The sequence below is a fragment of the Heloderma suspectum genome, chromosome 3, assembly GCF_057233095.1.
Source record: "Heloderma suspectum isolate Gila_16-S chromosome 3, 16-S_ref, whole genome shotgun sequence".
NCBI lineage: Eukaryota > Metazoa > Chordata > Lepidosauria > Squamata > Helodermatidae > Heloderma > Heloderma suspectum.
In genome coordinates, this window is record NC_139460.1 from 88328063 (window position 1) to 88343041 (window position 14979).

The window sequence follows — 14979 nt, forward strand, 5'->3', positions numbered from 1 at the left end:
TTTATATGTAATTAGCCAGAGCTAACCATTCCACAGATCAATTACTTCCCATTTTCATAGTGTGTTAAATTGCAGGGTTGAATTCCATTCAGTTGCTTTGTATTCCAATGCATGAAATATGACAGGGACACTTGAATACATAGAATGAGACATGTGTCTTTTTGTGTACACTGTAGGTTTTCAGAAGCTCTAGACCAATTCATGAAATCAAAGACCATGGTTAGTCATAAAATTGTGCCTGGTGTATTGACGTGGCCAACAACTTCAGTAGTTATTGAAGAGACAAGGACAGAGAAATTACAAGTAAGTAAGAATGCTATCCTGTAAATACATTTTTTAAACCTTGATCCTAGGTCACTTCACGTGGTGGCTGTCCAGGATAAATCCTGGCTTCATCATTACAATTGCATCAAGAAGAAAATTAGGTAAGCAAAAGATCTTGCGTTCTTGCTCAGTGGAGGCAGACATGCTCAGATGGATGATTCTGTCCATCCACTTCAGCACTCAGTACTGGTAGATACTGTTTCCTCCCCTGGGAGGAGTCCCCTCCAGTTTGTCCTGTCTCTACAGAGTATGCAGGCTGCCTCAGTTCTGGAAGCTCACAAGGCTGCCTTTTCTTCAGGGGCTTCTCTCTCCTTTTTTCTTTTCCCCTGTTAAATTAGTTCAGCTAGTTAGGCAAGGAGACACTGCCAGGACCATCCCTAGCTGCAAGCAGCAGAAGCGCAGATTGGAGGGCCAGTGTTGCAGGGCTCTTTAGTGTAAGAGGGTTGTAGACTCCTCTGTGGGAGGACACCCTTTCCCCTGGGCCCAGACGCAGGGAAAATGGTTGCAGCAGCTGCCGTGTTTGGCACCAAAGAAGCAGGAGCTGCGTCTGCCAGTTTGATGCTCTGCGCAAGTGTCTCCCATGCGGTGCTCCAGGATGCGTGGCAGAAGACTGACAAAACCCAGCTCCCTTTGGGAATGGGCTACTTCTCTCCCCCACTGCCCCCACCCCCCAATCATCAGTGGCTACTCTTTTTATGCCAGAATTCTGGCCTGGCTCCAATAGATAGTGGTAAAACACTCAAGGCAAGGGTAGTGGCAACAAGGAGGCGCTGGATCCACTGTGGATGCAGTCAGTTTTAAGGTAAAATGTATAAGAAAGATAGAAACACTAAGAACAGAGTATTAAAAATATATTTTAAGCTAAAGGTTTCAGATTCTGCCTTTTATCGGTAGCTGTGCTGTTGATGAAGGTGGAAGTTGAAACATTTAGCTTAAATATGTTTTTAATACTCTGTTCTTAGTCTTTCTGTCTTAAATATTCATACACACACACACGCACGCACGCATGCACGCACCATTGCTGCTCCTCTTTCACTTGCATCCCCACTCTGGGTTAGTTTTCCTGGAGTGGAATTGTCTGTCTCATTAGGGCACTTGCTCCTCTTTTAAGCCTTTCAAGGTACGCAGCCCTGTAATGGTCTCATTACAGTAGTCTAGGCTGGATTGTAACCAGAGCATGTGTAACTGAGACAAGGCCTCAGTTACTGTATAGAATCTAGGAAGTATTCCCTGAGGGATATAGGCTATCTTCTCCCTATTTCTTCTACCTTCTCCATTGCCTAAAGAACCGCCATGTTCTAAGGGGAGCTAAAACTCTGCAAAGGTCAGTTTGACCCCAAAGGGATCCATAGACAAAACCACAAAACCACCATGACCCATACCTCTGTTGTATGACAATAAATTATAAAACCCTTTTCATTACCAAAGTGAAAGTCGGACCCATTCTATAAGAAAGCCTACCATGACATCTGCCATAATGTGAATAGATGACCCCATGGTCCGCCCTAAAACATAACTGAATATAATTAGACTCATGTAAGTGACCTGCCTCTATTTTCTGATTGGGTATAGTTAGATTAGTGAGTTGGTTATGTGATGATATACACTCTATGCTCAGTATAAAGATCATCTAGGTTATTAAGGAGTTAACAGATATCTGCACAGTTCCCCTGGTGGGCAAGAAAGACCTTGGATGACTCGCCATTCATACTGAATATAGAATTCTTGTAAATTAGCTCAGTAAAGTAGCTTAATTGGTCTAGTACTACAAATGGTATTCGGGTTCATTATCACTGTCACCCACTGGGAACAGAACTGAACTTGGATTCTTTTATGTACAAATTGTGATACATAGTTGATTCAAGCAGTACATGCTAGTTGTCTTTTCAGTCTTTAGACAACTGTATGAAATAATTGTCTGAGCTGATTATAAAATATCAAGTGGGGAAAATGTACCCATTTTGCCTAATCCACAAATTATCTTTCCTCCACTGTCAAAGAGATGATTGGTGGGGCAGGAAGGGGACATCTGAGCATCCTTTCCCCTCCCAAGCTGGAAGGAAAACCTGAGGCTCCATAAAACATGTGGATTCCTGGATTTAGCACAGGACCCCAGGTGGGAGATAGGATGTGGGAGAAAATTTCCCCCTAAACAGTAGCTTTATGCGATTTTATGTAACTAATGAAATACATAATTCACTGTGGCAAAGGTCCTAAAAACTGTTGCTGCAAACTCTGCATGTGATGAATTTATTTGATTAGCTTGTTCAATCTTTTTTTGTGACTCTCTCTTTCTCGTAAAGCTGTAAGAACCTATGCTTATATGCAATCAAATTGACTGACATTACAGAAGGATAATCCTACACATAGTGAAGGATTTTCTGTGCATGAATCACCACGCATTAGGTGAAGATCATTTTGGTCATGTTCGGAAATCACGGGAAAAGTAGGAATGACAATACTTACTTTTTCAATGAATGTGGCTGTGCTAAAGATGTGCGAATCTGCCTGGATCCAGTCTGGGGTATGTCCGTCTGGCCGTCTTAGCACTTGATGGATTTCCGTGGAGGCCACAGCCCATCTAGCGTATTTCATCTAAATTTTCCCCTTCAAAAACAGCAAGGTACATAAATTGCATAAGTGATTTGCATATCTTGGGCAAATTGTGGCTGTGATTAGTGTATTTTATGCAAATTGTGGCCGCTGAGTGCTTAGTTATGTGTAAATTACAGCCACAATTTACACATAGCTAAGCACTTTATGGCTGCAATTTGCGTAAAATAGGCTACTTATGGCCATAATTTGCCCAAGGTATGCAAATCACTTATGCAATTTACGTATCTTGCCATTTTTAAAGGGGAAAACGTAGACAAAATCTGCAAGCAGTGAACAGCCCTCTCACGCTCCCTGCCAGTGCCAACACCAGCAGGGAGAGCCGGTCCGCTGCAGATTTCGCAGGTCAGATTCTTCGGGATTTGACTTCATTTGAATCCATTGTGGATTTCTCCAGCATCGCTAGGCTGTGCATTCTTAAATGTGCTAATGAAATGTCATTGAAATGGGATGTAAATGGAAGCTTGTCAAGCATTACCCTTTTGACAAGAACTTCATGTTTCGAAGCTGTTTTGAATTTTAAAAAAATACACACAACTTATTAGTACAGAAACTCCAGAGAAAAAACTATGGTATTTGCCTTTGATTTTTTCTCTTTTGTAGGTTATATTGGAACATTGTATTGAAGAATGCAGGTTTCCTCCAAATCCAGATGCAGTTTGTCGCTACCAGCAGTGCCAAGCGCATAAAATCAAAATATATTTTAGTGACCCAGATTTTAAGGTAAATATGAATGGATGTTGAATTGGATCTTAAACTTGTTTTGTTTTATACTGACTTTCTCTTAAGAGGCCTATGCAAAACGTGTTTTGAATATTACTCCTGTAAAACGTATTTTCATAATGCTCACATCTGTGATCTCCAAATTTCAGGGTTTTATACGTGTTGCTTGCTGTGAACAGTGTATAGTGGAGTTTCATGTCACCTGTTGGAAGAAGCTGAAAGCAACAAGATATAGTGATAAAAATGACAAGGTAACATCAGAGGTCTAGTGCTTTGCTTCTGCTTGGAGGTGGCTCAAATTGGTGTTGCTCTGAATGGCCTTTCACAATTTTGCAGTGAAGAATAATGCAAGAATTAGAAACATTGAGTAGTGCATTTCTGTGATACGTTCAGCATTACCCTTGAACGCATTTTCCCTTGCTATGCTAGCACTCTAGCCGCATGACAGTAAAGGAAGTTTTTGCATGTTGAGTCATACAGGCTTCAGCCAGTCAAAGAATGTAACAGGAAGCCAAACTGGCAGCATAGTTTTAATCTCTCATGGGTGGAGCAATTATGTCTTTTTTGGTTCTTCCCTTCGTTTATTCTCATTGTAGTGACTGCACTAGAATTAGAGTTTGGTTTTTGGAGTATTCAGTTTGAAGTTGCTAACTATTAGTTGCCGTGAAGTCAGCTGGTTAAATTGGTTGTTCCAAAATGTAAATTCCCCATAATCTCTTCTTCATAAAAATAAGGTCAAGAAGTGTTTGGATTCAAGTTGATCATTGCAATAAATATCTGTGGGTAAATATTTAAGACCCTTGAAAGTGCAGTGATCAAAATTGTGTACTGATTAACTATACAAATAAGTACTCGTCTTTCATTTTATCTCTGTCAAACTCTAGAAGAGTTGGTGACACTGTTTGAACTCATGTTAAGCCAGAAATCCTGGCTTAATAAACCATGATGTACATGAGCAGGGTGTTGGTACAGGTAGCCTGTTCGCTCCTCCCTTTGGGGAAGCAGTTAAACAAACAAGGAAGCGATAGCTTTAGATTAAGTCTGAACCCAGGCTTATGGTTAAGTTGCACCCAAAAAGCCAGGTTTTATAACACAACTAGCTGATAGACCTGGTGTTGCCTGGGATGTAAAATTGTCATAGGCACTATTTGTTAGAAACACATTAAGGTAGGTTTACGCTTCTCAGAAAGGCTCCATAAGAAAGGTGAAAAGGAAAATTGAGGAGACTTTTTGTTTATTATTTTTTAAAAACTTCTTATAAAGAGGACACAACACAATTTTTGTTTATTGTTACGAACTAATTCTGGAAGGTATAACTGTACATGGAAAGAACATGGAGATTTCCGAGCAGCATGATGGGTGACATGATGGCAACGGCGCCAACAACTATGGACCTAAAGTTAAATATTAGAAAGTAGAAGTTCATTGTAAGGCTTGTTTATAAACAACATTTGTTGTTTTTCCAGTTGGAGCAAAGATATACAACTGATTCGGGGAACCCTGTTTTTTTGGAGTCATGTTGAATCCACCAGACTTGATTAAAAAAGCACAACAATTATAATGAGCAGACTGAATAAAAAACACTACTAAAAATCCAAGAGACTGAATCTGTAAGCACTACTACAATATAATCCACACTGAATCTCATACCACTATTAAAATGTTCAACAGAGGCTCTAATAACACTTTAGCGCTAATAAGAGACTAACAGACATGGTTGCCCTATCTCCTTATATAGAACAATTTGGAAACTTCTGGAATGCTACCCGCCTTCACCCTCGCCTCTCAGGTGTGACTACTTGTGTGCAGGGCCGTCTTTAATGTTAATGGGACCCAGGGCAAGCATCTGTTTGTGGGCCCCCGATGGCACAATCCTTACCACATCATACACAGCTGAGATTGTTTTTAGAGTCCAGCACAGTGGTTGGTTTGACATGAAGCCCTATCATAACACTGCATTAACACTATAAATGGTTTCAGGCGTATGGTGCATTGTTCACACAGAGGTTTGTGTTTTTTTAATGCTTTGTAAGCCTTAAAGGTCACCAAAACCTTGAAATATGTCACAAAAAACCTAATCCTATTCAAACCCCATTCTCTCTCACACACAGTGTGCCACCAGTGGACACCACCTACAGCAGTGTAGAACTGAAATTCACATCACCCTACTGTACCCCCAAACAAACACTGCTCCATGTCCCATGTTTCACCAAAACTTCTCCCTACTTCAGTGTGCTGTGTAAACATGTGCCTGACCATAAAATATGACAGTGTCACGTACTACAATGTGATGTGCCCACCTACCAAATACCAGGTAACTTGCAAATCCTTTATGTCAAACCCCAGCTACACACTCACCTCAGTAGCCTGAACAAATGCCACCTCTGCCACCTTATACGTTGAACTCTGCCACTTAGGGCTTTATTCATGAAAGAGAGAATTGCAAACTTAAAGCCAAAGAAGCTGAGTTGGGAAAAATCCTCAATTCAGCTACACGTAAAACTCTGCTATTTTGCCCTTCATTTTGCAATTCCCTTCTCAATTTCCTGCAGTTCACTCTTTTATGAATAAAGCCCTAACTCTCCACTCCAGTGTGTCATCCCAGCCCCTCACACAGGCAAGGACACACTGCACCACATTTCACATTAGTGTTAATCACACACCACTAACAGATACATCTGGCATTGAAAGAGGTAAAGATATTTAACACTAACTTCCTTGCTCGCTGGATATTGCAGGAAGAGGGGAGAGAAACTAAATGCTGTGCACCGTCATAAAAGAAACCATGAGTAAAGGGGAGGGAACAAACGGCGGCCAGCCAATCCAAGGTGAAGGAAGTCAGAGCGAATGGGAGAGAGACCAGTAGAATGAAAGATGGCCAATAGGGTGACTTGTAGCTGAAATCAGAAGCCTGGCCTTATACCATGATTGAGAGGGTGTACTTGTTAGTAAGGGAAAGTATAAACAAAGTAATAATGTAACCCAGTGACTCCTGTCATACACTCCAGCAAGTGAGAATGTGAAGTAAAAGCGGTAGGAACTCTAGGGCCTAAATGGCAGGCTCAGTGGGCCCCTACAGTGCGATTACACTCAGGGCAGCTCCCCCTTATTCCCTGCATTACAGATGGCCCTGCAGCCAGCCACAAACCCACACACAATTTTTGACTTTTATATATATAGATTTTAAACCCTTAAAGTTGGCTTATATGGGTACATGTTACCATAATCCTGACATATGCAAAGGTATTCCTTCCTGGTTTGTTTAACCATTCATTTGAAGGGAAGAGGGAATGGGCTGCATACACCAGCACCCTACTTTTTCCACTTTGTGGTTTATTAACACAGGATCCCTGCTTAATGTGACATCCCAACACAGCAGGTGTCTGTCTCTTCAATCATTTATAAAGATATTCTGCTACATACATAGTCATTCCTGGTGTGTCTGTGTCTAAAAATTCTTAGCATAAAATAAATTCAATGTGATTACCATGTATTCTCAACAATGCCTTTATGAGGAAGATGGGGATAATTTTCCATTTCCAGTCCAGCATGAATCAAACCCAGGTGGGGGTGGGATCATAGAATCGTAGGGTTGGAAGGGGCATACAAGACCATCGAGTCCAACCCCCTGCTCAATGCAGGAAACAAGCCAGGGCATCCCTGACAGATGGCTGTCCAGCCTCATCTTGAATGCCTCCAGTGTGGGAGAGCCCACTACCTCCCTAGGGAATTGGTTTCATTGTCGTACTGCTCTAACAGTCAGGAGGTTTTTCCTGATGTTCAGCCAGAATCTGGCTTCCTGTAACTTGAGCCCATTAGTCCATGTCTGGGATGACTGAGAAGAGATCCTGGCCTTCCTCTCTGTGATAGCCTTTCAAGTACTTGAAGAGCGCTATCATATTTCCCCTCAGTCTTCTCTTCTCAAGGCTAAACATGCCCAGTTCTTTCAGTCTCTCCTCATAGGGCTTTGTTTCCAGTCCCCTGATCATCTTCATTGCCCTCCTCTGAACCTTTTCCAGTTTGTCTGCATCCTTCTTAAAGTGTGGTGCCCAGAACTGGACACAGTACTCCAGATGAGGCCTAACCAGTGCTGAGTAGAGGGGAACTAGTACTTCACATGATTTGGAAGCTGTACTTCTATTAATGCAGCGCAAAATAGCATTTGCCTTTTTTGCAGGGACTTCACATTGTTGGCTCATATTCAGCTTGTGATTGACAACAGTTCCAAGATCCTTCTCGCCTGTAGTGTTGTTGAGCCACGAATCCCCCATCTTGTAACTATGCATTTCGTTTCTTTTTCCTAGGTGCAGAACTTTATCCCTATTAAATGTCATTCTGTTGTTTTCTGCCCAGCACTCCAGCCTATCAAGATCACTTTGAATTCTGTTTCTGTCTTGCAGGGTATTAGCTATCCCACCCAATTTTGTGTCATCTGCAAATTGGATCAGCATTCCCTGCACCTCCTCCTCCAAGTCATTAATAACAATGTTGAAGAGCACTGGGCCCAGGACTGAGCCCTCCGGTACCCCGCTCGTCTCCTCTCCCCAGTTTGAGAAGATCCCATTGATAAGCACTGTTTGAGTCCAATTCTGTAGCCAACTGTGGATCCACCTGATTGTTGTTTCATCTAGCCCACTTTGAGCTAGTTTGCTAGTCAGGAGATCATGGGCCACTTTGTCCAAAGCTTTGCTGAAGTCGAGGTATATGATGTCCACAGCATTCCCACAGTCCACAAGGGAGGTTACCTGATCAAAAAATGAGATCAGATTGGCTTCTAGTTCTTCTACTCCTAACTGTCACCGTTTTCCAAGGAGTATCCTCTACTGCATTGCTCACACCTTGCAGGTCACCACCACTGGAGAGTCTTGTCCTTCCATGGTCTCTTTTCCCTTTTTGTGTCTAGCTTTCTGATTGTTCTAGAGTAGCATGTGCTTGGTCCTCTACTCACTGGAGGTTAAAAACAGAGTCCCACTCTTTGCCGTTGTCTCCTTTGTCTCCTCTTCTACTGTTACTCCCCTGGCCAACTCCTGTTTGCTCTTCCTGTTCGCTCACTCTCTGGGAGCTTGCTTGCTTCTATAGTCCCTAGACGAGCTAGAGCAGCTTGCTCTGCTCAGCTAGGAGGTGGGAAACAGACTGAAACTTCCTGCCCACACAGTTGCTGGGAGTACTCAGGCCACCCCCCCCCCCCAATTCAGTTGGAGCTCTCAGGAGCACCTGGTGAGCTCACAGCCACTCAGAAGGAAAAGGACAGCCCCCTGGGCTTACTCCAGACCACGTACCTCTTTGCCTTTGTCTCCTTTGTCTGCTCTTCCACTGCAACTCCCTTGGCCAACTCCTGTTTGCTCCCCCTGTTTGCTTGCTCTGATTGCTCGCTCCCTGGGAGCTTACTTGCTTCTATAGTCCCTAGACCATCTGGAGCAGCATCCTCTGCTCTACTGGGAGGCGATATATTGGATCAATATATTGACTCCCTGAAGCTAGGATCAATATATTGACCCCCTGAAGCAAAAATAATGGATTGAATCCAGACTAGGTTAGTTGAACTCAGTGGGGCTTATCTCTGAGTAGACACACATATAGGTTTGTGCTGGAAGTCATGATTAAGGCCCACCTGATTTCAATTTCAACTAACTTAAGTCTGGATCTAAAACAACGGATTATGTCATTTACTTAAGATATAGCTATAGTAAATATTATAATAAAAACTTGAAAGGAAAAAAGGACCAACGTATTCTGTTATTTAGCCATTACTGTAATGCTTAAATTCCATTTTAAAAATAAAATATAAATTGTGCAGTCCTTGAAGTAAAATCCTACCCACAGACACATTTTTTGCTAATGCCCACAGGATATTCTTCAAGAGGTATGTTTCACTCCAGATTGCAGAGGCCTCATTTCTAAAATTGTTGTCTTCCGCTCTTGCGGTATTGTCAAACGTGAGGTAAGAATTCATTTTCTGTTAGTGTTTTTAAGATAGAGCCAATATGCTGTGTTCTGGCAGTTAAGAGTTTTCCAAGTGCCAAATCCTGGGTCAGTATTCTTTGTAGGAGAAATCTCAGTATATTGTTTTATTTAAATGTTTTCTAAGCTTTATTTCTTAGAATCAAGGCAGCTTAGTTCAGATAAAATAATAATCCCTAGTGCATACCATAAAACAAGTAACTCAGATAGGCCACTGAGGGTTGTATCCAGTGTTAGTCTAACTTAAGTCCCATTCGTTTCACTGTTTCTACTCTAAATAGGACGTACATTAGATGCAGCATAAATATAAACATGTCAACACAGAATTAAGTCTCATTTTAATTCTGGTTTTCACATAATACTAACTCATGGTTTATTTAACTGATGGTTTGTTGCTCTATCCAGGGTTTGTCTGGCAGACTGTCGGACAAATCATGGTTTTCTCAGTCCCTCGGTTGTTTATTTCTCTCCCTCCCTCTATCCCAAAAGACTTTGTGGTGCTGTACTACTGGCATATGGGGCGGGGGGTTCTTAACTGCTCTTGTCCACTGCCTCTGTAGCCTGGCAAAGCAAAGGGTTCACACACAACAGCCCATGGTTTAAACAACCCAGGGTACACAACCCAACAACAAACCATGGGTTCTCTTTCTGGGTTGTTTGTGGGTAACAAACCATGGTTTGTTGGCGCAGCTGTGTTCACACATACAACAGCCCAGAATTCAACAGCCCAAACCATAGTTAATGTTATGTGCGAACCAGGCCATTGAGTTCAGTGGGGCTTACTCCCAGGTAAGTATGTGTAGGATTGCAGCCTCAATCTCTGTTGAAATAAACAGGCTTTGCTTACATCTGTAAGGCTATGCCCTTGTTGCAGACAGTTTCGGTCTCTCTTAACTGCAGTTAATATGCATATAGTGCAGATCATGAATAAGAGAGGTAAGCAAGGAAGATAGTGTACTCCCTCCACCACCAACCTGTTCTCCTCTCTCCAGAGGGAATTCCTCCCTCCTGTCATAACTATAGTTAAATGCTGGCACCAGTGTAACACTTAGCAATCCATTCAGAAGGGGGAATTCGTTCCAAAGGGGGAGGCAGGTGGTGGGAGCAAGTGCGTGATCCTGTAGTTTTCTCCCAATCCCTTGCCCACAATTAAGAGAGCCCTGAATGTTACAGCAGCACTGGCCTGTGGTGTTAGACCCTAGATAACTTTTTCTGTTAGAGAGGCAGCTAATACAATTGAGGCTGCTGCTGAAAAGGCCCTATTTTGTGCTCTTGTGGAGCTAATTATCAAGATTCACTTGTTTTTCAATTGATCTTGGAAGTCTGTCAACAAAAGATGATGGGGCAGAAGGAGAAGGCAGAGTACTGGTAATTTCATCCAATGAGCTTGGATGAAAACTCCATATTATACTCTGAATAAAGAGTGTCTAAATTTTATTAGACTGGAGTTTTTATGTCGATAAAGTATATTAATATGCATTGATAACAGAGCGGTATCTTTTGTTTTTATAGTTCTGATAAAATGCTGTTTAGGAGAAGAAATCTTTGAACTTGCTATTTTTTCCTTTCTAGTTTGAACATAAAATAAAAGAAATAAAAACCAAGAATCCTTCAAGGCCTGTTGTCAAACAAAAATGTTCAAGGTAAGTTTCCTAACTATCCAAGTAACATAAGCAGTTAGTTTTCCAAACAGTGGGATTACAATAAGACAATATGATATTCCCTCTGAAAAACGCCATTTCCTAGAATAGGAGGCCTGTGGGCGCTATTCATAGTGTGATCCATCTGTGCCATCCAGGCTGCTTATCCTCCAGACGTGAGTGACCTCTGCAAGGGCAAAAGGGTATCTGCATGTCACATTTGAGGTAATGGTCAGTAATGAATTGCAGTTTCTCAGCACTATGCATGTTAGGGGATAGGTTGTGCTTTTAGTTTTAAATTGGATTTTTATTTAAATATGACTTTTAGGTTTGAATAGGTTTCAGGGCTAGAAAGTGAAATAAATACAGTTACTGCTCATACAAATTTGTGACTCTTATAACTGATTGCCAAGTCATGCTGCAAACTAATTATAGGAAAGGCTCAACAGAGGCTAAAGCTCAAAATTACTTACACGTGTTTAATTCTGTTGAATATAGTTGGGGTAATTCTTTGAAAGAATAATGGGCAGTAGTATCCTATTGTGCCCGTGTGCCAGCAGCAGTGACAGCTTGCACAACTGGGAAATGTATGTTCTAAACACAACCTAGAACACGCGGAAAAGTTCGTTTTTGGAATGGGGCAGGCCAGCGGAGCTCCTAGATCCAGAAACAAGCACTTCCAGGGTTGCTTTTAGAATAAATAATTCCCGCTAGTGGTTGCTCCCACTGGTGCAACACAATAATCAGGAGTGAGGTGGCCCAGCTGGATACTGCCCTCTGTTATCATAGTTCACATAGGGTACATATTGTAAATATTGGTGATTACAGTTATAACATTCCCATTGCTTGTTCTGATGGCACTTTAATTAGAGTCTTGTATGTCTCATGTCTTGAATGAATTCACTTTATTCCTTGTGCTGAATCTTAAATATCTGGGCTGCAAAGTTGTGTGGTCAGTGTAACATTTTGCTGTGCCACAACTGGCTTATGGGGCAGGCCAGGTGTGCATGCTTCTTACCTGATCAGTACGATGCTGTGACCGCCCCTTTCCCCATCTAAACCTGGGTAGGGGGACCTCAGAGCTAGGAGCTAATTATCTGCCTGGGACTGAGGTAGCAACCAGCAGAGGCCTCCCATCATTGCAGGCAGGGTGCCTGCTTTCATCTTTCTTCCCTGTAGTCACGAATGGATAAACACAAGTAGGTGAGCCAAGTGGCTAAGAAGGTGAAAAGAGAAACCTTTCTTGGAATCGCCAGAAACTCACACTCAAAGATCAGGTCCAAATTTAAAGGTCTTTATTAAAGGAATATAATAAGAGACAAAAGGGAAAAGCAGTGTGGGTCCTTGAAAATAAACAAATTAAAAAGCATGCTAACTTACACTAAACCCTTTGAGGTAAAATACTCAAAATTTAGGGGTCACCTGGAGAGTTGCAATATGCCCAGCATCTTTGGGTGGACAACAGAGGAGGGGACCAGAGATCAGTGTGACCAAGTGACAACGGAATAAAGAACCATATTCCATTTTTATTGTGTTTGGCTGAGGGTATGTAGAGGGACCGCCCAACAGGTTTCACCAATCAGCAGAGTGGCATGTAAATAGGAATTTCCTCTTCTCACCTTCTGGGTCTAGGAGTTGGACTAGAGAAGTGTTGATTAAAAAGGAGATGGCTTTAGCTATTGTTGGCAGGCGTGATACATCAAAAGGCATCCTGTTTTATCGATCTGGAAGCCCTGGGAAATAGCTATGGTATTCCAAGTGGGCTGTGGATGCCAGATGACAGCATCTGGGTCAAGGATGCCTCTCCGTTACACAGGATACTGAAGTTCATTTTCCATGATGTATGTTAATCAATTAAGAAGGTACATTTTGATACTTGAGAGTTAGTTCACATGGGCCTCATGTAAGAGCTGCAGGATCATATGACTTTGCCGCTGAATTGCATCTTTGCATGTGTGTCTGCTATGATTTATGCACTCAGGCAGCTCATTGAAAGGCCATCACAATTGCCTAGCTCTCTCCTGGGCACTGCTCTCAAATGTGAACTGGGACCTTGTTTACCCAAAATATTGGTAGTTTTGATCTTTTAAGTTAAAGTTGGATGATGGACAGTTATCAGCACTTGTTTAAAAATGTCTTGCAAAGCATCACTGTTGTTTGAATCAGTTCTAGGAACCTACAAGTTAAACAAGAAAGAAAATTAAGGAGAAAATTTATGAAAGAAGCAGTCTCTGCTGCATTAACAGACCTTGCAGAAGTATTTCACAGAGAAAACTGTGTAACAAAAGATGATAGTCATAAAGGTATATGAAACCTTGATATTTCTTGATATTTCTTTATACATGATGTCCTGCGTTTCTGTATGGAGCCTGGCAGTAATCATATTTGTTTTATCTTAGGAAGTGTTCAGAAGAGATATTTTGCTGGGGATACAGTCCTGCAGCTTATTGTACAGCATGCTGCGAACATACAGACAGGTGTACATGATACCTTCAAACTTCTTAATGAGTTGTTTTCATGGTGGGTACTTAGTGAAGAGGATTATGCACGATTTTCCTCAACTTGTATATCATCTGTTGAAGTAATGGACCAGATCATAAACTTCTTAATTGCTAAAAATGATAGAGTGAAGACAAGAATTTTTGTTCACGTTTTAAGTGAGCTTGAAGAAGTGGATCCTAAACTACATGATTGGATGAAACATCTTGACAATAACGGTAAGCCCATGTTTTCTGTGGCTAGCAATAACTTAAAGTAGTTTGGTTTAGTTCCATTGCAGGGCTTTCGCTCTCAGCACTTATGTATTGTTTGTTGACTAGATATGAGAGTGGCTTGTAGTTGCTGCTGATCTGAAAAATAAAAAGTTGGGAATAATTCTGATCTCCAAATCTCCCTGTGCTATATTCATAGTTATGTCTTAAGGTTATGGTTTAAATACCAAAAGCAAAGATATATGAAATTGGGAACTGTATGCCCTCAGTGGGCAGCACAGAAGTCCTTTACACTCTACAGCATTCCAAAATCTTCATGTTGCAGAGTTGCAGCATATTGCAACAGCTATTTGTCCCTCCCTTATCAACTATTCCCCATATCGTCTTATGGGAAATATCCTATGATCCTTCCAGTCCTTAAGTGAGTCTGTGCAGTAGTATGAGCAAATAATAAGTTTGTTAAATTTATACCTTGCCTTTCTACAGTCTTGGAATGGTGTAAATAACAGTTCCAATCCAGGCATTGACAAGAGCCAGACTGACTTAGGTTCAGCAAGGTTGTTGCATTATGTACTTTCAGACTTTGCCTTGGCTTATGCCTTTAAAAGTGGATGGGATACAATTTACATTTTGTTTTAAAAGCTCTATAATCAAATAATAGAACATCATAAGAAATTAAAATAATATTCACACTGGGGCTGTTCAGACATAGTGTCAAACTTGTCATTATACCATAGCAAGTACTATGTCTCTAACATTGTTTTTCTGGTCTAAGCCTATTGCAGTACATAACAAAAGGATGCCATTATTCTAAGACTGAATTTCCTGGGGAAGTCTTGCCTTCCGAGCTACATTTATATAATGTAATCTTATTTATTAACTTAGTTTTATAATCCATTGTAAGTAATTATTGCTGTTTCCAAAGTTTTGCAAGCAAAATTTGGGCAGCATTAAATACATTTCTATCCAAATTGCTGTGCTTTCTGTTTTTTTCTCCATAACAGAAT

General features: G+C 41.3%; 1 protein-coding gene across 13 annotated transcripts in view; it reads left to right on the forward strand.

Moving 5' to 3' along the window:
- Positions 1–14979, forward strand: part of TTC3 (tetratricopeptide repeat domain 3) — a 97093-nt gene that overhangs the window by 42497 nt on the left and 39617 nt on the right. For 12 of the 13 annotated variants that reach the window (XM_084843705.1, XM_084843694.1, XM_084843695.1 and 9 more), the window contains 7 exons: positions 177–303; positions 3541–3660; positions 3810–3911; positions 9509–9601; positions 11194–11264; positions 13428–13564; positions 13661–13978. In XM_084843705.1, the coding sequence (XP_084699831.1) occupies positions 177–303; positions 3541–3660; positions 3810–3911; positions 9509–9601; positions 11194–11264; positions 13428–13564; positions 13661–13978 (968 nt within the window). The remainder of the gene's footprint in view (positions 1–176; positions 304–3540; positions 3661–3809; positions 3912–9508; positions 9602–11193; positions 11265–13427; positions 13565–13660; positions 13979–14979) is intronic. The other variant, XM_084843697.1, reaches the window with a different exon arrangement.